General features: G+C 35.4%; 3 protein-coding genes across 7 annotated transcripts; 1 reads left to right on the top strand and 2 right to left on the bottom strand.

Moving 5' to 3' along the window:
• Window positions 1-4142: 4142 nt before the first annotated feature.
• Window positions 4143-5627, top strand: il17a/f1 (interleukin 17a/f1). Its single transcript, XM_043263422.1, has 3 exons — window positions 4143-4439; window positions 4530-4735; window positions 5036-5627. The coding sequence occupies exons 1-3, from the start codon at window positions 4395-4397 to the stop codon at window positions 5253-5255; spliced, it is 471 nt and encodes a 156-aa protein (XP_043119357.1). The 5' UTR covers window positions 4143-4394; the 3' UTR covers window positions 5256-5627.
• A 110-nt stretch (window positions 5628-5737) lies between these two features.
• stmn4l (stathmin-like 4, like) lies at window positions 5738-10515 on the bottom strand. 4 transcript variants are annotated; one of them, XM_043263421.1, is made up of 8 exons: window positions 10386-10511; window positions 9771-9949; window positions 8191-8249; window positions 7954-8061; window positions 7635-7840; window positions 7229-7420; window positions 6966-6983; window positions 5738-6278 (listed from the first exon to the last, which is right to left on the bottom strand). In XM_043263421.1, the coding sequence occupies exons 3-8, from the start codon at window positions 8201-8203 to the stop codon at window positions 6270-6272; spliced, it is 546 nt and encodes a 181-aa protein (XP_043119356.1). In that variant the 5' UTR covers window positions 8204-8249; window positions 9771-9949; window positions 10386-10511; the 3' UTR covers window positions 5738-6269. The 4 variants fall into 4 exon arrangements, with proteins under 4 accessions (XP_043119356.1, XP_043119352.1, XP_043119355.1 ...); XM_043263417.1 differs by lacking the exon at window positions 5738-6278 and having other exon boundaries at window positions 6346-6983; window positions 10386-10515; XM_043263420.1 differs by lacking the exon at window positions 5738-6278 and having other exon boundaries at window positions 6346-6983; window positions 7966-8061; window positions 10386-10506.
• Window positions 10516-15872: 5357 nt separating this feature from the next.
• Window positions 15873-21361, bottom strand: gpn1 (GPN-loop GTPase 1). Of its 2 annotated transcripts, none has more exons than XM_043263415.1 (14): window positions 21152-21361; window positions 20835-20928; window positions 20228-20267; window positions 19775-19841; window positions 19641-19678; window positions 19461-19539; window positions 19270-19364; window positions 19043-19088; window positions 18508-18654; window positions 18245-18327; window positions 17618-17657; window positions 17230-17320; window positions 16489-16593; window positions 15873-16407 (listed from the first exon to the last, which is right to left on the bottom strand). In XM_043263415.1, exons 1-14 carry the CDS (start codon window positions 21332-21334, stop codon window positions 16316-16318), a joined length of 1200 nt encoding a protein of 399 aa, XP_043119350.1. In that variant the 5' UTR covers window positions 21335-21361; the 3' UTR covers window positions 15873-16315. The 2 variants fall into 2 exon arrangements, with proteins under 2 accessions (XP_043119350.1, XP_043119351.1); XM_043263416.1 differs by having other exon boundaries at window positions 16489-16590.
• Between the last annotated feature and the right edge of the window lie 673 nt (window positions 21362-22034).

Raw genomic sequence — 22034 nt, 5'->3', positions numbered from 1 at the left:
TTCATTCAAAGTTATCTGGCCTTTAATAACATTCTCAAAACATTCGCAAAAAACAACATTATTGCAAAAATTCTAAAACATTTTAGTTAGATGTTTTCCTAAGATGGTTTTGAGAACAAATAATAAAAAATGTTCACCTTAATGTTTTCTCTAACGTTCACGTCACCATGAAAAAAGGTTTATTTTATAGTAACACCTATTAGTTGTTTATTAGCATACATATTGCTAGAATATTAGCTAATTAAGCACATATTAATGTCTTATTCTACTTGACCTTATTCTGCATCTCTAATCCTACCCAATACTTAAACTTAAGAACTACCTTACTTAATAATAATAAGCTGCAAATTAAAAATTTATTGAGGGAATAATAAATGTACTTGTTCGACACTGAAGCTAGGTTTATGCTCTCCACAAATGAAACTTCAATGCTTCAAAGCTGTTGAATTGAATGCTACAACCAGTGTTGGGGAAATTTACTTTTAAAAGTATTGTGTTACAATATTGCATTACTCCCTAAAAGGTAACCATTTAAATTACTTAGTTACTTTTTATGGAAAGTAAAGTGTTATGTTACTTTTACGTTACTTTTTAAATAAGAGCAAGGCTTAATTGTTTTTAATATAAGAAGTTTTATTTATTTGAAATTTTAAGAAGTCTATTTATAGCAAATATAAAAGCCCTTTCACACTAAACAGTGTAATGAATAAACCTTAAGCTGAAGAAAAGGTAAATTCATGTCTTTACGGAATACAGGAGAAAAAGGTTTAATACTCTTCAACAATTAAAAAAAAACAATGAAGCACAATTAATGGTTTTTCGAAAGTCATTTTTGTTTATTAGTATGGTTAAACTGGATCATCAAAGGTCCAGTCCAAAAATAAAATGGGATTAGATACGTTTGTATTTAATTAATGTTTGATTATTGTAGGTTTGTATATTTTTTAATAAATTTTAATAAATGCTAGATCTGTTTTTTTGCTAGTGAGATGAATTAATGCACATCACATTCAGTCTAGAACTACTATTCTACACACACAAGGCCTCTGACCTTCTGATTTCTCTTATTACATGAATGTACAGACCAAGCCAGTGCATTAACAAATAACTGTAACTATATGAATATGCGAAAACAAAAAACAACAGTGCAATGCTCTCTTTATCAAATACCTGGCAAAAATCAAAAACGATAGCCGATTATCTAAAGCGACCAGCTATCATTAAGCTATTTGCCATCTCAAGCGTCTTTCTGGAAATTCCGTTATGTCGAAAGCTTGAACGCAAAATGTTAAAAATGCTTATTCTTATACAGATGCTGTGGCTGGTATGTACTGATGCATGGGACCTTATACCAGCATCAAAGTGAGAAGTGCTCTTGATAGATTGCTTTCACTGATACAGTGCCTCTATGCGCCGTATGCGGTGAGATCTATAGCACTACAGTGCAAACCGGCCTATTTTCGCCACCCACATAACCGTTCACATTTGCAAAGACAGCATCTTTTTTGGTCAGTATTATTTTATTGTGTATAATGTAGATATACGCTTAGAAAAGCGCACCTTAAAACGAACATTTATAGACAACAAAAAAGAAGAAAATGCTTCGTTTAGAAATAATTAAGCAGTCATTTAAAAATGATGAAATCTGATTTTGCAAAGTTAACAGTTAATCAGTTTGAGCGTGTGACGTCTGTTAATGGGCAGTTTTGGCATGGGTGCCCAGAGTTATGTCACAGTTAGGCGTATATTTGATGTGGCAGCTCCCAGTGCGGGAATCCTCTCTGTGTACGTATTTTTTTTTTTTTTTACTTTCAGATTGACTGATGACGAACCAGTTACACAGCGAGCGGAAGCTACTCAGCAAATCACTGACCTCATTTTACCATTCCGCTTTTGATGAAAGGAAAATGTAGCGAAGACCTTCTGAGACATATCAGTTATCAGTCGCCCTTGTATTATAGAATTTGACCACAATAAAATTCACTGGCCAAAGGAAAATCTTTACGACCACTGTGATGAAATATGTTACTAAATGGCTGCATTTTAATTTAACTTCATCACTGTCTAATTTAAAGAAATACGAAACATGAAACTTTAAGACTCTCCCACTTTTGTGATTAATCGGCTGGCAATGTGAAACGAAATAAATCATAGCAGTGCTGCTTTGCAACAATAAAAAAGAGCATAAGTATATATTTTTATACAGCACAAATATACATATTTTTAAATTATATAATGTATATGTTTGTCTCAGTACATAGTACGTACAAATATATTATAGAAACAAAAACCTTTTGAACCAAAAAAACTTGTAAGTATAATATTTGTATGTATATAATATTAAAATGAACACTAGTTGATATTCACAATATGCCTTTAGTAATAAAACATAGTGGGATGTGGAAATAATCTCACAAGTGATGAAACTGTGGAAATGATGCAACTAATGCGTAGCGTAAAAATTTAGGTTATTGATTTCAGCTCTTTTAAAGATTCTCCAAATTTGTGGTCTTATGTGGGTCGCTAAGAATACCCCTGTTCCTGGACAATGAGTAACTGAAATCATTTTCATGAGTAATATAGTAGGAGATCTAAGATTCCTGGACCTTTTGAAACTCCAAGAAGTAGGTCAGAGGCCTGCGTCACATTTCCAACATCTTTGGAACATTGGGGGTTTAATGGTCTAAAATTAAGAATGGTAAGAGTTTTTTACGGCAAATTTGAACCAAAAACTAAAATTTGTCTTCGGTATGGCATTTTTATTTACATTTTTGTGGAACATATTTTGCCAGTGAGTGTGCTTTGAAATTAAGCATTTTTAAATGATAAAAGACAGTATAAACTGAATGTTTCATTTTTGACCTTCACGACAAGAACACTTTTTTAAAATGCATGTATTTAAAGCAGTCGTACTGTTTTGGGGGGTTACTTTTATTGTATTACTGTCATTTGCATGTGCATCGCCCTCAATTCTGAGTCATGAAAAGACCGCAGCCTTGTCTTTTCCCCACAATCCTTCGAAATTTTAGTGTAGGGGAGAGTAAAACCGCAATTGCTCTACAACTGACGCAATTGTAAACCAGCACCGGTGGAAAACTGTGCATCGGAGAGATGCATGCCATTACAGACACTGGGGCGGAAGTCTTCATGTCGATATGACTTTTTTGCAAACGATGCCGATCGAGGTCACTGGCATTAACAGAAGGCAATGCATAGTGGACAAAACCATATCCAGCAAGAATTGATTTCATCATACTAATATATTCCTTCTGATCTGAGTGCTTATGACATGGCGGTCAGTGAAAGTAGGTTATGTTGGTATGTAAGTTGGTTGCTATGCTAAGATGCAATAAACACAATAATATGTGAGCGCAAAATGTATTTAGATGAATGAATTTCTGTGAATAAGGTAACAAAGTATCAAACCAAATGGCATTTATGTGAAGCAAAAAGACTTACTAAATATTTTACAAAATGAAGCATTGTTCAAAATGAATCAAAAAGTATTTTCTGGTTAAAAATGTGTCCATATGACATCAAGTCATTGATGTCATAGGGACAGATTTTACTTACACTTTTTACTTACTAAATGTAAGTAAATACCACTTTGGGTCCAGCTGGTTAAATTTAATAGCAGGCTCAGAAAAGTGTGGAAAGTCAGTTGTCTGAGAATTCAGATTTTTTTGCTCACAATTGTCAGAAATGAATTGAATTGTGAGATAAAAAGTTAGCACTGTGAGATATAAACTTTCCTAATTTCTGAGAAGAAAAGCTATTATGAGAACTGTGGGCTATAAATCAAATATTAAATATTAACCGTCAATAAAACTGTGAGAGAAAAAGTTGCAATTATCTTTTTTCCTTCTTAGAAATGCCAAATATAAAAATTGTGAGTTGTGAATAAAAAAGTCTGAATAGTGGGGGTAAGAAGCAGATATGATCCTTTTCATTTTTTTATTGTTTGGTGGAAGGGTGACAAAATGTTGTTAGTTCTGAGAAAATCTCTAGAATCATTTATTTTCCTATTGGTACTTTACGCGATGAAATTAAATATTATATATTAATGAGAAAATATATTTAATGTTTATTCAATAATATTGTTTTACATTTTTGTAAATATATTTCTTATTTTTTAAAATATATTTGTCAGCAGAACGGCAAAAGGAAATGGCACAGTTATTGTAGTGACACAATGCACTCAAGTGATTTTTGCTGACACATTGATTATGACAAAATAAAATACCATCAAAGGGAAGAACTCATCACAGGAAGCGCTCCTACACCGCTGCGATTGCACGAACAGGCCTCTCTATATAAACTGCACATACCACTTCGAATGTAGATCAGCAAGACTTAAGACTGACAGAAGACATCAGGAAAAAAAAACAGGTCAAATGAATGCAACTATGTCATCAGCACTAAACATCCAGTTCCTCAAGGTGAGTACTGCTGTAATGTAATGATTTTTGTTGCTCGAGTCGCTACTGTGTACTGCGATAGTCAGAAACGACGATGTTTGTGTTTCACAGGTGGCTTTCGTGATGGGGCTCGTTTTAATATCATTTGGAGTCGAGGAGGCAGCTTCAAAACCTCTTCAGAAGAAAGCCCACCAGAGGTCATCAGAAGAATCACATCCATCCTCATCATACCGGTTGATCTGGGATCCTGAGTTCAAATCTTCAGCCGACCTGATCCCACCAATTAACAACAACTCCATTTCTCCATGGACCTACACGTAAGATTGTGTCTTATAAACCCTTAAAATCGTCACTGTAGAAATGTTAAGATCCGTGGAACCTTTCCAGTCCACAAAAGGTTCTTTTGATTACTCTAACATTCTAAGAACGGTTCACTGAAAAGTTCTTTGCGGAACCCGAATGCTAATTTTTTATGATATGGGTTATACGATTTGATGCTGATGAGCTGACATTTCCTTATCATATTCACATAGACTTGTTTATTGTTTTTTACAATGAAAAGATGGCTGTTGCAAGCAGCTAACCTAAAATTTGACATGATTCTTTTTGTTTCATAGGTTTACGCATGATGACAGCCTGTACCCTTCTACCATCGCAGAGGCAAAATGTTTGCTGACTGGATGTTTGCTGGAAGGCGCTTTAGAATCCAAACCGATTTACACTCAAATCATGGTCTTGAGGAAAATTAAAGGAGAAAAGAACTACTCCCTAAAACTTGAGTACAAACGCATCGCAGTGGGGTGCACATGCGTTCATCAATTTGTGCAAGAAGTTTAAAGTGTGGGACCTGATGGAGTTACAATACTTTAGATGTTTGATAGTTCAAATTATTTAAAAAATGTAAGTTAATTAGTATTACAAATCCAGAACGCAAGGCTTAAGACTTATGACTTTATAATTTATTTATGGTATCATATACATTATTTATATTATATTGTTTCGTGATATTTTATGGATTATATATTTGAGTTTTTTGGCAACAGAAGAATTCAATGTATCATCACTATAAATTTTCGTCATCTGACTTAATTAATTTATGCTGTTACGTGCCTTCAAATGCTTATTTATTTTCACTGGAATTTTTTATTAAATTTTTTAAATTATTTTGTACTATTTATTTATTGATCCAAATGTATTTTTAATGCTACGACTGATGCAATAAATTGAAAAAAAAAGCAAATATTGTTCTGATGGCCTATTTTTTTCTCTTTTGAAAAAAAAAACAAACCAATAATGAAAAAGTCACAAGGACAAGACTATACCAGCAGTACTTTAATTTCCTCTGCGTCTAAAATATATCACAATTTCTGTACAGAATTATATAGCCAAATCAGACACCAGCTGATCATGAGGCAAGTGAACATATGTACAGCGGCAAAAGCTTGAGCAGTTTACCAAAAATAGAGCCTTAAAGACAGGACAGAGGACAAACTGACTGCATCCACATGGGCGAAGTACATGAAACCGTCCAAACGTCATTCAAAAAACACACAAAGTTACCACTCACATTCACTCTTTTTTGGCACTATTGGCATACAAGCTCATTGCAGAGACAAACGCGTCTCTGCATTTCTTAGATTAAGGTAGTAAAGAGATTCCGTCACAATCTTTGCTGGCCGGCCAGTTCCTTTCATCTGACAACATGGCCATCGCACCTTACAATGATATAGCGATATCATAATCTGGTTTCAGAGTCATAATCTCTTATGATCCAAGCTAATAAGCTCAGCGTGATAGTCAGTCCTTTGGTGAATGGTCTCCCACATGATCAGCATGTGTTGTGAGAAGATCTCAAGGCACCTGGAACATAAAGTTCAAAGATATAGCAATTAATAACAGGACAAAAACCACACGGTCACACACCAAATGGCTTTTCACAAGTTTTATCGAGTGCATCACGGCATGCATGCATTAAAAAGCTGATTTCGGCCACATTTAATACACTATTTGTTGCCAGGTAACTAACAGATATTCTACTAACGATTCTTTCAAGAAACCAACACTAAGACACACAAATACAAAGCCAAACTACAGTACTAAGTGCACATCACTTTGAATGACAGTGTTACAAACAGCTAATTCACAGCAGTACGACATTAATAATCTGTTTTGTTGTTCATTATTATTATCCTATCAGTGCATGCAAAGCCATTATCAAAGTCTAAAGGGATAGATGATGCAAAACACAGTTTGGCAGCATATGAATCAAACGACTTTTTCACGCTTTCTAATTGATTCCCAATTCATCATCCATGATATACAGTGCATCGCCTGGCAGCACACATAAGAATGTTGTCTTTAGCTGCAAATATCATATGACAGGCCTTCGAATCATTGCCAATTCGAAAAAAACAGCCTTTCTTAGCATCACTAGGACCCGCTAGGCCTTATTTTGTTGTTTTTCTTGAATTTTCTGGACAACAAATGCGCTTGATTCATGTCATTCTACTGCCAGTCCAGCTCCATCTGTTCCTTGTTTTTCCTCACCTCCTCAGCATGCTTGTCCTGGAAAAACACAAGACAAAAAGAAGAAGATTAAATAACAGCTCGATCTTAACTCGAAAGTGTTTAAAAGATCAACCTAGTGGCACCAAATGGAATTGCAAAATCGATGTATATTTTTAACATTCAGATGGTCTCGCTCCAAACTCATGCCATCAGTCAAGCATTTTATTAGTATATTGGGCTACTCGAACAAACATATTGCAATTCCATTTAGTCCCACTTGTGGATGTCAAAATCTACCGTACCTTCTCCTGAAGACGTTCCAGCATGGCAGCGATGTGGGCCTCCCGGTTCTCTTTGTTAATCTCCATTCTTTGCTCCAGCTTTTCTTTGGCCATCTTGATGAAGTTGTTGTGTTCCTCTATGGCTTTCTGGGCCACCTCTCGTTCATGCTCTCTCTTCTCAGCCAAGTGCTTCAGAAGTTCAGCTTCCTGACACTGTGAAGATAATGCATTTTATGTAACTCAGTATGTGACTCAAATATAAGCATATCCATTATCGATACTGCTGCATTACACTTATAAATATTAATAAAATATAAATATTACATTTAAAAAAAAGGACACAATTAGAATGCTTGAAACTGAAACTACTAAAAAACGACTATTTGATACTGAGGTATCCTCAACAAAAAGCATCTCTGTTCCTTACCTTTCTTCTCTCTTCAGCTGCATCCAGTTTCTTCTGAATCTCCTCCAGTGAGGGGTCTCTGCGAGGTGGGAAAGTGGGATGGAATTCCCTCTGACCGTCAAAAGATGGAGGTCTGAGGATGACCTCAAAGGCCTGGCCCGATGACCGCTTGTTTAGCTCGATCACCTCCATGTCTTTAATAATGCCCAGGTTGAGGTCCACAACATCTAAAACAGAAGATCAACAATGACCGATTTGATGGATATATATTAATGCAATGAATTTTGAACTACTTGATTGAGAACTAATGTGAATACATGCAAGAATTTAGATTTGAGACCTTTAAAGGTACCTTGTGTTTTCTTGATGGGCTTCTCCCGAGGCTCTGGAAGGATGCAGGAGCAGAAGAGAGACACTAGAGGGAGCTCCTTCATCTTCTCTCTGTATGCTGCAAAAGGGAGACAGAGTTATTTTGAGGTAACATCATCACTGATGCCATGTGCTCACACATAATTCCTTCAGCTGCATTAAACACTCCCAAGTTCACATGCGAACAAGCAGGTGGATGGACACGTACCCGCAAGAGTCATCTTCCCTTCTTCTGAGTCCTCTGAGGCGTTTCAAACTCAGCTGATCCTACAGGAGAGAGAAACGATGATGTAATCAGAAACCACAGTCAATCGATTCCTCTGGATGTCTTTGTCCTCACATAAAGGTCCCACAAGGTTTAACATCACAAGCAAATGTAAATTGTGAATAACAAGCACAAATCAAACCTTTACACTGCAAAAAAAATTACAGATTTTTTTTTAAAAATTATCTTCCTGAACATAACCTTTTTAAAACCAAAAGGCAAAGCTCTATCAGATTAATCAGTAAAACATTGCTTAGTATTCTCAAAAGACCTTAGATTAAATTTTTTAAAAAAGACAAAAAAAAGAGATTTCTTTGCAGTGTAAAAGAATCACACTGCCACATCTAAGCACATAACAGTATGCATAAAATAATATGCAAAATAGTATGCTAAAATCCATATGAATCCACAGAACAGCAAACAACAAATACATTGTAATATACTTGATGGCAGTCGTTCGCAGAATGAAGCATGAATGAAATAGGTTTGTTCAGAGTTTATGACAGTCTCTCAGCCTACGTGCCTTCTCTATCAGCCTCTCTCGTTCATCCTGCCTCTGCCCTCGCTGTGCCCCCTCATTTCCCACGCTCACGATCACTGCACCCGCTAACACCGTTGAAACTTTCTAACATTTTCAATGCATGAGCTTATTCTGTAAAACATTCCTACGCTTTTAGGGGAGAGCTGATAACATAAAAGGTAAAAACGTTGATTCTGTAGTTCATTATGGGACAATGCATCATTTTCCCTATCGCATTGCATGCACACAAAGTGAAAACCCTCCTATTTTATTGATGCCAGCAACACAGCTGATATAATAAATAATACATGCTCTGGTACACAAAGCAACAGCGCTGTTATTTACCTAAAATTTCATATGCAGCTTACAAAGCAAGTCATTTTTTAACCTCCCACTGCCTTCTGATCGGAATAAACGCTTGCTGTTCTGAAAGCAAAGGAAGTGCTGCTCTATTAAGGGGCCGTGGCCTTTTGCACACCAACATACTATATAATCTCACCTCTCAGTACCACCCACAGCGCAGACTAGCATGCTCACTGCAGGACCTCCCCTATTTAAATTTAGCAATGCACTTTTTCCGCATAGCTATTTTTCCACCTTGCACAAATATACCATTCACTTTGCACTATGCAATGCACATCCTTTCTTTGATTTGACACGACTTCAAGTGGAATATCATATGAGCACTTTCTAAATTGATTCTGATATGCTGTTAAGACTCTAAACAGTTGCAAATCCACCCCAAAAATGCATGCATTAATGCACATATAGAAGCCTTACACCTTGACTGCATGTTATAAATCTTGCAAGCATGCAAATCTGCAAGCAAACATAATCTAAGGAATGCCAAACTAGATTCCTGCGCTATTAAAAACAGAACAAAAATTGAATGCAGCTTGATATAGTTAATAAAACTTTAGTCCGACAAATCGCCAGTCTCCTTTCATCCTGCAAAAAATAATACAGCAAACGACAGATTATATGCAATATTACATAAACTCACCGACAGTGTGCTGTGGTCCTCCGTCCGTGTCTTTCCCTCACGTTCAGTCTGACAGTCTGCTGCTGTTTGGATGCTCAACCTGGCAGCATCAGCACCACCTCTGCTAGATAAAGCATGACATCACCTCCCAGCGCTGTGATTGGTCGAGAAGGATGCAGGCTCCTGATGGGCTAGAATGGCTGGGAGTGCAGATAGGGGGTGGTTAACTCTTTGTTGAATGCTGGTTTCAGAGAAAGAAAGGGCATAGATTCTGCAGCTTTATGTAAAGGAAACATTGATTCTTCTTCATTTTGTTATATGTTTAAAATATTGAGTAATTAGGAAATATTGAATGTCATTAGTAGAGTTTTAAAATTGATTTAATTTTTTTAAACTGGCTATTGGAGCCGTCATAAAATGGCACACAGATTATTTTAATTTGCTTTCCTACATGTCAATGCTTAGCTAATAAAGACTTGGAATCCATGCATTCCTTTTTTAGTTCATTTCAGTTTAGAATGTAATTACGCTCAGCTTTGTGTGCTTATCCAGTTCTGTCTGGTTTTGGGAGCTGTTCGAAATGTCATGTCTAAAAACGGAGGAGGACAGGGATTTATGTGTCATCTTCTCACTCACTCATGGCTGGAGTCCTGTTGATGACTATGACACAGTAACCTTGCCAACATGCTCGTCTGGATGCGGGCAGACCGGGCCTGTTTGAACAGTCTGTCAATCTCCCATCTGCTGCTCTGTTCCTATGCCAAAACAATTACTATCAATTACAATTTTAAAGACAGCTTGTAGAACATTGCGTTCCTTTTATTAAGAAAAAAATGATTTTCGCAAATTAGATTTAATATATGCGTGTTGCATCTATAATTTCAGGAATTCATAGTTCCTTTTTTACGGACCTTGTAAAATGCTACATTCAAACTTTTAGGACTGACAACTGCATTGAGTTTAAAAATGCCCTTTTCACGATATACGTTTATGAATACTTTATGCATGAACATGCAACGTGCAAAACTGTGAAGACAGTTAGACTAGCATTAGACTAGGACTGTGATAAATTCAGTAAGATGCACAGCTCTTTCCTGGTAATTACTTTTATGAGAAGTAACCAATTATTAAGTAACTTGCCCAACACTGGTTACTATTTTTGCACTGTAATGCTGTTTTTTCCACCTTATGACAATAGATTTACACTTCGAAGTAGGTAGTCTGTCATCAATGAATGTAGCTCATTGGAAAAGGATGGAAAACGCTCTTTTATTTCTTTTTTGTATATCGTGAGAAATATCATTATAGCAAATATTTTTGAAATATTGATATTTTGGAGCTAAATCGTCCACCCCAAGCATGAGCTGGGTTACATCATTTACTTACCCTAAACTGTAAGAATGAATAAATACATATAGTAAAAAACCTTATAAGGTCCTTATATGAACCTGTTTGTAGTTTCAAGGTCTCTCAGGTGAAGTGGAAACATTCCCAGCGGCCTGATATAGCTGTTGAATATGGCGGAAGAGAACACACTGTACCTACTTTATTTCCCAGTGGCGTCAAGAACACTGACGTCAGACACTCTACCAAACCAAACTAAATTACCTGCATGCATCTTCAACCAAAATGTAAGTGAATGGAACAAAAGAAATCAGTTCACATGGATAAATGCCAAACAAAAGACTGCACGAAAAACATTTTTGTAAGCAATACAGCAAAATGATATATAAGCACATGATATGCGCAAGAAAGGATCACCCACCCATATAAACGGTTGGGTTTCGTATATGCTGGATGTGATCGCTGAAGGGGGCCGCAGGGGGAGGGGAGACGGCAGTGCTCTAGCGATGATGTCATCCAGCTGTCTGCTCGGTGGAGAGTCGTGTGCACGCACGCAGGATTTTTCACATGGCAACAGAGCGAGGAGTGCAGCAAACAAGGTCCTGGAGCTGATTAGCACAGACGTGAAGGGCAAAAAAGAATGCATACTGGGAATTGCTTGCAAAAGGCGCATCGAAATCCTTTTCTGGGTGACAACGAGGGACTGAAAAGACAAGGGTGGGGGATGTCGTGAAGGAAAACAATGTGCCTGCAAGGAAAGCCTGATCATCGCTGGTAACCCTGCTATGATGTCATTTCCAGCCAATCAGAGGCGTTGTGCTGGATTCTCTAGTCAGAATGATGCAGTTTCCAGTTTACATCTGGCCTGACAGCAGTGAGGATGATGACGATGATGAAGCTAATCACGCACACAAGCACAGGCCATACTGATGTTTTTTTTGTTGCTTTGCACAACTATTTAAAAAAACGTGTTTGGACCAGGTGCAACTCAAATGATGATATTTTTTGCACTTTGGGGATTTTCCCCCCACCATGTTACGTTTGTGGTCTTCCTTGACTACAAATAAATGCTTATTTATTTCTCAGTATGGTATGTAATTGCCAAATATTGGATGCAGCTTATGTTCAAGCTTTTGCATTTCTTTTTGGAACCGATTTTAACTGAAAATTGCCCCCAAAAATTACCCACAAATAATGTTTTCACATAGAGCTTAATGAGAAATTTACATTAAGGATTAGACCAGAAACAAACAAATATAGGAATAAGGATGCTGAGCTTATCAAACCACACTTGTTAAATAAAATAAGCAAAATTGATAATAATGTAAAATAATTTTCTACTGTATTAAACCTTTTTTTTTGTACATACGTACTAAATACACAGTAAAGCACAGCTGCAATTTAGTATTCTGACCTCAGTCACACATCAGTCTAATGGCTTGTGATACTTGTAGCAGAATGACTGATGGGCACACTTTGCTTAAGAGGAATATTACGGTGATCCAGCTGAATTATATTTGAACATATTGTGATGAGCTCATTCTGACACACCCCTCTTGAATAATACAGACCAAAACAATGAATAATTCAGAGTCATGCTTTGTTTTGAGTCAAAAATGCACAAATGCTTGTTTTTTGTATTCCTGGCAGTGATGTTGTGTCTCAAAATGCTCTACCGTGGCATACATCAAGGTCAACAAAACAATGTAGATTTTTTTTGCTGAATCACATTCTTAGGACAAGTGTTGTTTTTTCCGAATATAAAAGTACAATTTATTTTTGAGGCATTGGAAAACTGCGTTTCTTCTGCACCTTTGACATTCAATCCGCATGTGCAAATGCTACGATCCATTAGGCATCATTTGCAGCCGTAAAGCTACTTCTAAGTCAGAGCTTTACGTGATCTGATTCTGTATTCTAGGTGCGAAGCGCTCTGGATATTGCGATGGGAGAGTATAGGTCATATCTGCAAGCACTAAACTCAGGACATGACATCACTCTAATGGTCGCATGCTGCATGACTCATAGCTTTTAACTCTGGATGTCAGTATCTATCAGGCATGGACTTACGGTCAAAACCAATCTATGTGCATAGACATGCTTTTACATGAACAAAAGATGATGACGTCACATACAGTGATAAAAAGATAAAGATCAGAGCATCTTGAATGTGGTGTACTAAACAGCACCTGCTATTATTTCTTAAAAATAGTATGTGAAGTAGCACGCAATAACATGATGATTTTAATGTTTTAAACAGCAACACGCTTTTTTATTTTAAATTTAATTAGATAACATAATTTTTAAGTTTGGAATAGCATGCTACCACAATATTAAGTGTAGCATGTGATATTTTAAAAGCAGTGAAATATTTCACTTAATTTTTGTGAAATGCTCGTTTTAATTTTTTTCATGGGAAGCGATCTTGTAGTTTGGCATCCAAAAATGGCATACATTAAGGGCAATTCACTCAAATATAAAAACTTAAATTTTAATCAGGTCATCTGAGATGTACTGTAGATCAAGTCAAGTCTGCTTTATTGTAAATTCTACCACATGTACTGTACATACATATGGAGAATTGAAATTGTGTTTCTGAGATTGAGATTGTTTCTGCATCAGAACAGATGTAGCATTACGTCACTGGCTTACCAATGGATCCTTTGTAGCGAATGGGTGTCCAAACAGGTAATAAAAAAAAAAAATTAACACTAATCCACAAGTTATCCACACAAGTCCATCAAATTAGGTAAAGTGATATGAAAAGCTGCTGTATTGATATTTATGCACTAATAAAATTACATGCAACATTTCATGCAACATAACAATAAAACAATTACCAGCTGACACAAATTTTTGGGACTACTTCTTTAATACAACAAAAGATATTGAAACTAAATCGATTTAAGATGCTAATTAACATCTTCATATAGGAGATGATAACTACACCAGCCATGCTTGAAATAAATTGTGTAACATTTATTCATTTAGTGTTTGAAATAAGTGTTTGCATAAGTTCAAATTAATAAAATAATATTATTCAGTATTCCTTATATATATCAAAGAGTATTGCTGTAAAAAAAGCACTATAAGCATAAATAAAAGTGTCATTCAGAAATTTCAATATGCAGTAGCAACAGATTCTATTCTTTTCTCACTGGGAAGCATTTGTTGGCCTTCAAGTACAGTACAGTATACCATCCAAGCAGTGCAGTGGGGTATATGACTGAACAATTACAAAATACCTTTGACCTTTAACATTTCTAAAGCAGAACAACCAAAAACCGGTAAAAACCAGTTATGACTGACTTTTAAATCTCGCCAGGCAATGTTCTTCCTCCCAGACATGCAATTATAGTAGGCGTCTTGACACTTCCCGCTTCCATTCAACTCATCCTTTCTCCCTTTATGTTTGGCTAACGAGAATTTGTATGTGTGTGGTAGCAGCATGCAAGGGTGTTAAGATTGAGCGCTGGTAAACTCAACCACATAGTGACTCATGCTCTGTGAAAATCCAAAGGCATCTGCCATTGTTAGGTTTGCCACACAACCTACACTCCTCAGAATGTGATGAGTCACCCACACGGAGAGAGCGTGCTCGCATCTGTTCACGACTACTCTATTCTAGAAACTTACAGACTAAAGTTAGAGGCAGCAGGACTTGGATGCACTGAGTGCAGGTCTTAATGAAAACATGACTTTTCAATGTCTTTAAAAGTACAGACGACTGCTCTTAATGCAATTCCTAATGCAAATCAATGATACAGCGTTTTGAATCGGTCTACAGTGAGAATCAATCAATCAATCTCCTTAATTTGCAAACATCCTAATTAATCAGTGTGCAGGGTTTCTGCAGGTTTAAGACCAAGTAAAAAGAACTGAATTAATAAATTGAAGGGCACATAACACAAAAACATCCAGGCAGCACACAATAAATTATATTAACAACACTTCCAACTTATCTTAACTGTGATTTAATCTTACTAAACTCCTAATCACCAGGATATTGAAATTACTTTTACCTTCTGATCACGCAAGGAGATGTCCATCCTCAGTAATTTAGTCTTCTTTACAAATGTCTAAAAGATTAATAAAGATCAATTTGAGAAGTTTCCAACAGATCAGATCAAAGCTAATTCAGTTTTAATCATCTCCAATAAATGTATCAAAGCAAATATACCAAAATACTGAGCAAGATATAAATTTTTGCAGTGCATGCAGCAATTAATGTCACGCCTTTATGAATTTATTATTTTCTGCACCTAATTTAAGGCCTTGATTTATGTTAAGGCGAATTAAGCTCAGTGCTATATTTTCTCCAAAAATATCTGTCTGTCTACTTAAGACGATCTTGAAGCAGCACTTCGCTAATGCAATTCTAGCATGCTAATTATTTTACGAAGGTCATTGTAGCACCAATACAGTGAACAAAAGAACAGGAAATGAATGTTTTGAGTTGTTTCATCTAAAAGCTGACTTTCTATAACCTCTCGCATTCAAAGAAATCTGAAAGCTGAAGGTCTCGCAGAGTGGCATTTCTCTCTACAAGAAGGTCTACAAGAGTCTTAATGCATGAACCGGAGGGGCTGAATGCATGAAGATGTCTCCCACAGCCTCACTACACCCACTGGATCTCTGTGCCACATGGCTGCAAAACCACTACTGCCCACCCGTCATCTCAGCACACGCTCGTCTCCATTCAATGCGAACACGCTGAACACTTCTCACTCAAAGAGCATTGTGAAAAGACAAAGCAGAAAGCTCGCAGGAAAGCAGATCTTGTATATCTATATATAAAAATATTTTATTTCCCATCATACAAACATAAAGGTACAGGAAGTCAGAAGAGAAACTGCAGATTTTCATTTCCATTCCAAAGTTGTTAGGAAACGCTAAGCATTTTTTATCAACAGCCAAATGAGTTTGTAGAGTGTACATAAATACTGTGCAAAAGATAAACAAGTTATGTTCTGACATTTTTCAGAGGGTTTGAATACATGCACCCAAGATATTCAACTCCATACTGATGTTCGGTTTTGAACGAATGCAGTCCTTTATCCGTTTTTATATTCAAATACAAATTTCTTTTCTTGCAGTTTTGAAATGTCCACGTATACTAGCTGATGTGGCAGCAGGATCTAGAGCAACTTATTTTAGAGTCTTTCAACGTGGAAAGATCAACGCTGGGGAACAGTATACATACATATTGACCATTTCCTCCCTCACTTTGACTTCCTGTTGCGCACCTGCACTATTTCCTTCCTCTCCTTCAGAAAGTTGCTGAAAGCACCGGCCTCTTTACTTTCTTCTGTGACTGTTGGGGAATCATAAACACACGTGTTACATGGCGTGACGGCGATAACGGTTCTTAAAGAGCCATCTGAAGCCTCCTCACCCGTGTGATCAATATCATCGGTGTCACTGTCTTGGTCTTCCTCAGCTTCATCAGGGTTCCCGCGAGTAAAGATGAGGTCACTAGGCCCACTAAGATCTGGAGCTTCTAAAGAATAAAATAACATGCATGAATAGTTTCTGGAGACAATGCTAATAACCAGCTGAATGCAGAAATAAGATATGCATCCGTTTTAAAAAAAGCATTTGATATAAATTAAACGTTACGGTTTGGGTGTTGTAAGATTTATTTTAAAGATTTAAAGAGTTATTTTATTTTGCAAGGTTGCAGTTTATTGATCACAAGTGACTAAGTACATCAGAGAGGCCTGAATAAAACATTATTGTAATATTAAGCAGCAAAACCGTTTTCAACACTGATAATAATATTGATAATATGGCACTGAAGACTGGAGCAATGAGGGCTTAAAATTCAGCATCGCTTCACAATAAAACTGCATTTTAAAATATATTCAAATAGAAAAGATGTTTAAACTTGCAGTGATATTTTACAGTGTGACTGTCTGTACAGTCTTGACGAGCATAAGACTCATTTCAAAAACATCTTGCCAAACCTAAACTTTTAAACAGCAGCGTTACTCTCTTTTAGAAACAAATTTAAACGACAAATCTGTGTTATCTAAATACCAGATCTTGCATATGCGAGTTCAAAGTTGATTAATGACATTCAAATATCTTTTTTTTTTTTTGAATGAAGAGACGTGACCGTTCTGAATGAATGTACCAGTAGGAACTGCAGTTTCCATGGGAACCGCTCCCATGTCCTTCCGAAGGCGTTCCAACTGCTCCTGTTGTTTCTGACTCTGAGCTTCAGCCTGAGTATGAGACCAAAGCATTCATAACAGTCAGACTTGACCTTTTATCATGGAACAAACACAGGACATTTTTATTTGCCTTTAAAATAAACTAAATAAAACCTTTAGTTTATTTTAAAAGTGTTTTTTATATATATATATATATATATATATATATATATATATATATATATATATATATATATATATATATATATATATATATATATATATGTATGTGTTAGTGCTGGAAGTATATTTGTGGAATGGCCGGTTGATTTATGACTAGTACATCAGCCTACATCAGTGATTACTCACCAACTCTCTGTGTAGACGTTCATATTCAGGGCGATACTCGCTGCAAGACAGTAAAACATATCAACTGTTTTAAAAAAACAAAACATTAATTTATCTTTAAACATATTTTAACACGTACATCATTAGAATTCACATTAAAAAGGATCTGCACCTATTTACATTATATTACACCAAGCCTTTGATCAAATTATAAAACAGTCTAATGAAATTTTTTTTACACTAATTAAAACGACCAAGAAGATTTAAAGTTGTATTCTTTCTGAAGTGCAGCAGCTTGGTCCATGCTGGTCCAGGTGTTTTTTACATAATGTATAATTTATGTATATATAAATATACAAAGATACAGTATATGTTTTTGAAAATGTTTACGTTTACACATTTAGATACATATACATACAATATATAGACAACTTTTTCTTAAATATATAATGTACATGCACATGTTTGCATTTATTTATACATAATAAATGTGTATAAGTAAACAAATTTTATTTTGGATGCAATTAATTGTGATGAATCATTTATCAGCAATAATATATACATACACACACACTATTATCATGCCTATAAATATTTTCCTCTATAGTCTAAGTTTGAATTTCTTTACTACGGTGTTGGGGTACATACGTTTCATACTCTTTAGCAGCATCAGCAACCTGCACGAAGAGTTCATCAAGCCCAGAACCTGTGACTGCAGAAACACCGACAACCTACAGGACAAGAGATTCTGTAACACTCCTGCAAAGACTCATCGCAACTGCAACCTTAAAACCAAACACAGAGAAAGCTGTGTAACTGTTAAATGATATATTTTTTGGGTTATTCAGCAACTATGTAACAATCCTCAGATTATGTGGATGCAGTTTAACTGTACCAGAGCTTCCACTCACCCTTAGGTTGGTGTAGAACTCATCCAGGACGAGACTCATAGAGCGGGTCAGATTACTAACGTAGGACGTCTCCTGATTCAGAGCGTCCTGGAACACCTCAAAGTCCTGCATCCACTCCACGGCAAAACTGTGATCAATGATGTCAGTCTGATAAAGATGCAAAAACAAGTGTTTTGCAGAATAATTAACATGAACAAACCGATTTGTTCCATTTAAAACTAAAAAAACAGAGCAGATGAGATCGTGTTAAACACCAACAGCCTTGTCAATGGATAATATTTGGTCTTTCATATTGCATTATATCATATAAATTCAAATAAATATTTAACAATAATCAAAAACTAAAAAAAAAAATTAAATATTGAAATTTACATTTCATTTTATTTATATTACACTTTTATAAATTGTTTATATAACATTTAATTAAAAAAACTGCTAATTTCAGTACTCCATAAATATTTTTAAAAATCATCCAATGCATATATCACTCATCCTACTCTCTACATATTATTATTACTATTTTTATTATTTTTACCTTGTTCATTACGACTATGAAAGGTAGCTTGGTCTTGTAGAGAATGCTGGAGAAAAAAAAAAGCAATATATTTTGTTAATATCTACTGACATAACTTTCATGCTGCTGTTAACACTGAATTATGCAGTGTGAATGTAACACTACAGACTGTGCTCTGAAGTTGAAAACAACAGGAAAATGTTTTTATGCAATATTTTGGAAATATTAAAAAAGTCTGAGACACTGACCTGCAGGCGTAGAGCATGTTGGACATAAAGGTGACCGGATTTACACTTCGAGAAGTGTCCATCACATAAATAACCACACAGGGAAAAGAGGAGGCCTAGAAAGGAAACGTTATACTGTTTTATACTCCAGACTAAACAATGCAAACAAATCTAAAGAACAATAAATCCGACTAAGAGTAAGAGTCACACACCAGTGCTTCAGTGATGATTGTTCCAGATGCAGACCATGTGAAAACTTCTATTTGTCCAGGAGTGTCAATCAAAACATATCTGCAAAAAAAAAAAAAAAAAAAAAAAAAAAAAAAAATCATGCATGAGACTGTAGTAATAATGAATAAGGGTATCACCAAATCTACTAAACGCAAACTTACTGGTGATTGCTTTGCTTTTTCTCAATAAACTTCATGACCTAATGAAGGGAAACAGAAATGGGAAGTTAAAGCAGACATATGAGCACATAAAAGTGTAAAACAGTGCCATCTATTGGATTCTTCAAATGCAGCACCTGATCAAACCGTGTTGCAAACAGATTGAGAGATGTCACGATTCCTCCATTTGGACCTAAACCATATCTGTACTAGAGTCAAAGACCATCCACTTAGATGGCATGAAATTTCACCAGTTTTCATATGCTTTTCGACTAATGAACTTCTCTGGTCATTTGTGATTCACTGGATATGGATTTCATAGATAATGCAAATAACATAAGAGCTGCACGTTAGTAAATTATTTAAAATATCTTGAAACCAACTATGGATATTTCCATTTATTTTTGAAAATTCTTCATAAGTCCAGCCATGACAAAATTTTAACCTTTAAAATCCCAGATATTTCAAGTTTTCCATGACTGTGGGTTGTGAAGAAAATGAAGTCTGCCGTGTGAAGTTTTAAATGTTTAGTAAAACTATCCAAATTTCAGTCACAGCAAAAGGCACATCATTTCAAACTGAAAGGATACTGTTTCATGACTTCCTTGTAATTGACAGTGTCTCTGATATCTGTGAGGAAAAACAAAATCAGACGTAATATTTGAGATTAATGTAATCAATAAGAAACTCACAAATCATGAACATTTATCAACTAATAAAAACCAAAGGTGTACAATTACTCTGGACTTTTAATGTTCCCAAAACCTCATAAACGTTAACATTCAGACATAAAAACCAAACATATATACATAAACACATACACACACACACACACACACACACACTTTTTTTGTTGTTGTTGTTATAAATCTATCCATAACTATTTGCCAACTCAATTGGCTTTTTTTATTTGTTTTTAACATTAATATTAAAACATAAATCATAAACTTTATTTTTATTATATAAATCCATAAATAATTATTTGGCTAATGGCTTTTAAAAATATATATTTTTTAATCTTAAATTTCGAATTTTACATTATATTATGCTAACAAACACAAGAACATGCATTAACTGGCATAATCAACTTGTAAAATCACTAAAATTATGAATGAAATTAGTTTAAACAACGTCTCTCATGCGTTTTTATTCATGGACAGGTTGTATATTAAAGCTAAAATTGGAAAAGTGACATACCAATGTTGGCTGGAAAAGGGACTTCATGAACTGCAGGATCCAGATTGATAACATATGGAGGAGTTTTCTTGGAGTGGAGGTAAGCTGTAAGCCTCTGAGAAAGCAATACATTTTATGCATATGTATTATTATACACGTTATGCGTTAATGTAAACAATTACAATCCATCAGAAATGAAAGTAAACGTGTTTTGAATTTCTATATAATCAATTTTAATTAGATTTTCCTTTCACAATTGGTTGATTCACTGACAGAATATTTCTATAATCAAGTGACTTAAATGTTATATAACTTGAAAATTGTGATATCAGTCTTACCTGCACAAACGTTGTTTTCCCTGAGCCTGCCATGCCTAAAACTATGAGACACACCGGTTTCGGTTCTGTGTTCTGTTCGGTAGATGAACTCTGGCTCGGTGTTGGGTTATTATCTCCATCTTCTTTATATTTATCACTTTCATTCGAAGCTCCATCGCTCACATCCGCCGCTGCAGTCGCCATGCTGCTACTACTGGACGCTTACCGTAAAGTAACGTGTGCTGGCGTAAAATGACGAAAACCATATTGTCGTTATTACTTACGGCCACTAGATGGAAGCAGATACAATAGGATTTGTTTGATTTTTCTAAAACGTGGCTGACTGAATAGGATGGCAGACATTAAAATTGTTGAATTACTAAAACTGTCATGAAAGTATCTGCATCAAGGGAAATTGTTAGTCTATTTGAATTACGTAATAAAATAAAATAAAATAAAATAAAGTAGAATAGAATAGAACTGCTATTTTTATTTTCATTTAAATGAATCTCTATCCCAAGTGTCAGCAGTCTATTGTTATGTATAATAAATACATTTGTAAGTAAATTTGCTTTATATATCATACTGAATTTATTATTTTGATACTCTTTGATACACTACTTTTTTCTCATTACAGTAATGGGTGTGTGTTTAATTTATGTCTTAACTCAGGTCTTAATTCATGAAAATATACAAATATAGTAAGTTGTAATAAGTGTTGTTTATTATCTGGATTTTGCTTTATTATCTGTATGACTCAGCTGAGATTCACCTACCAAGTATTTTTTTCCATATGCAAATGTGACATATGCGTTTTCACTGTTACTGCTTTTCCCATTAGCTGAGAGACGAGTCGAATCAAAAGCATTTGCTGGCACCGTTTGTGCATGCTAAAAATAGCCTT

The sequence above is a fragment of the Puntigrus tetrazona genome, chromosome 17 (genome assembly GCF_018831695.1).
Source record: "Puntigrus tetrazona isolate hp1 chromosome 17, ASM1883169v1, whole genome shotgun sequence".
Lineage (NCBI taxonomy): Eukaryota > Metazoa > Chordata > Actinopteri > Cypriniformes > Cyprinidae > Puntigrus > Puntigrus tetrazona.
The sequence above is the reverse complement of the archived record's forward strand: the minus strand, read 5'-3'. Positions and strand labels throughout refer to the sequence as shown.

Coding starts and splice junctions, on each gene's coding strand:
- il17a/f1 (XM_043263422.1), top strand. CDS start 4,395: ATGAATGCAACTATGTCATCAGCACTAAACATCCAGTTCCTCAAG. Junction 4,440..4,529: donor TAAACATCCAGTTCCTCAAG/GTGAGTACTGCT, acceptor TGTGTTTCACAG/GTGGCTTTCGTGATGGGGCT. Junction 4,736..5,035: donor ATTTCTCCATGGACCTACAC/GTAAGATTGTGT, acceptor TTTGTTTCATAG/GTTTACGCATGATGACAGCC.
- stmn4l (XM_043263417.1), bottom strand. Junction 7,421..7,634: donor CAGCTGAAGAGAGAAGAAAG/GTAAGGAACAGA, acceptor TTATCTTCACAG/TGTCAGGAAGCTGAACTTCT. Junction 6,984..7,228: donor TGGAACGTCTTCAGGAGAAG/GTACGGTAGATT, acceptor GTGTTTTTCCAG/GACAAGCATGCTGAGGAGGT.
- gpn1 (XM_043263415.1), bottom strand. CDS start 21,334: ATGGCGACTGCAGCGGCGGATGTGAGCGATGGAGCTTCGAATGAAAGT. Junction 19,540..19,640: donor AAAAAGCAAAGCAATCACCA/GTAAGTTTGCGT, acceptor TTTTTTTTGCAG/ATATGTTTTGATTGACACTC. Junction 18,655..19,042: donor TCATAGTCGTAATGAACAAG/GTAAAAATAATA, acceptor CATCTTTATCAG/ACTGACATCATTGATCACAG.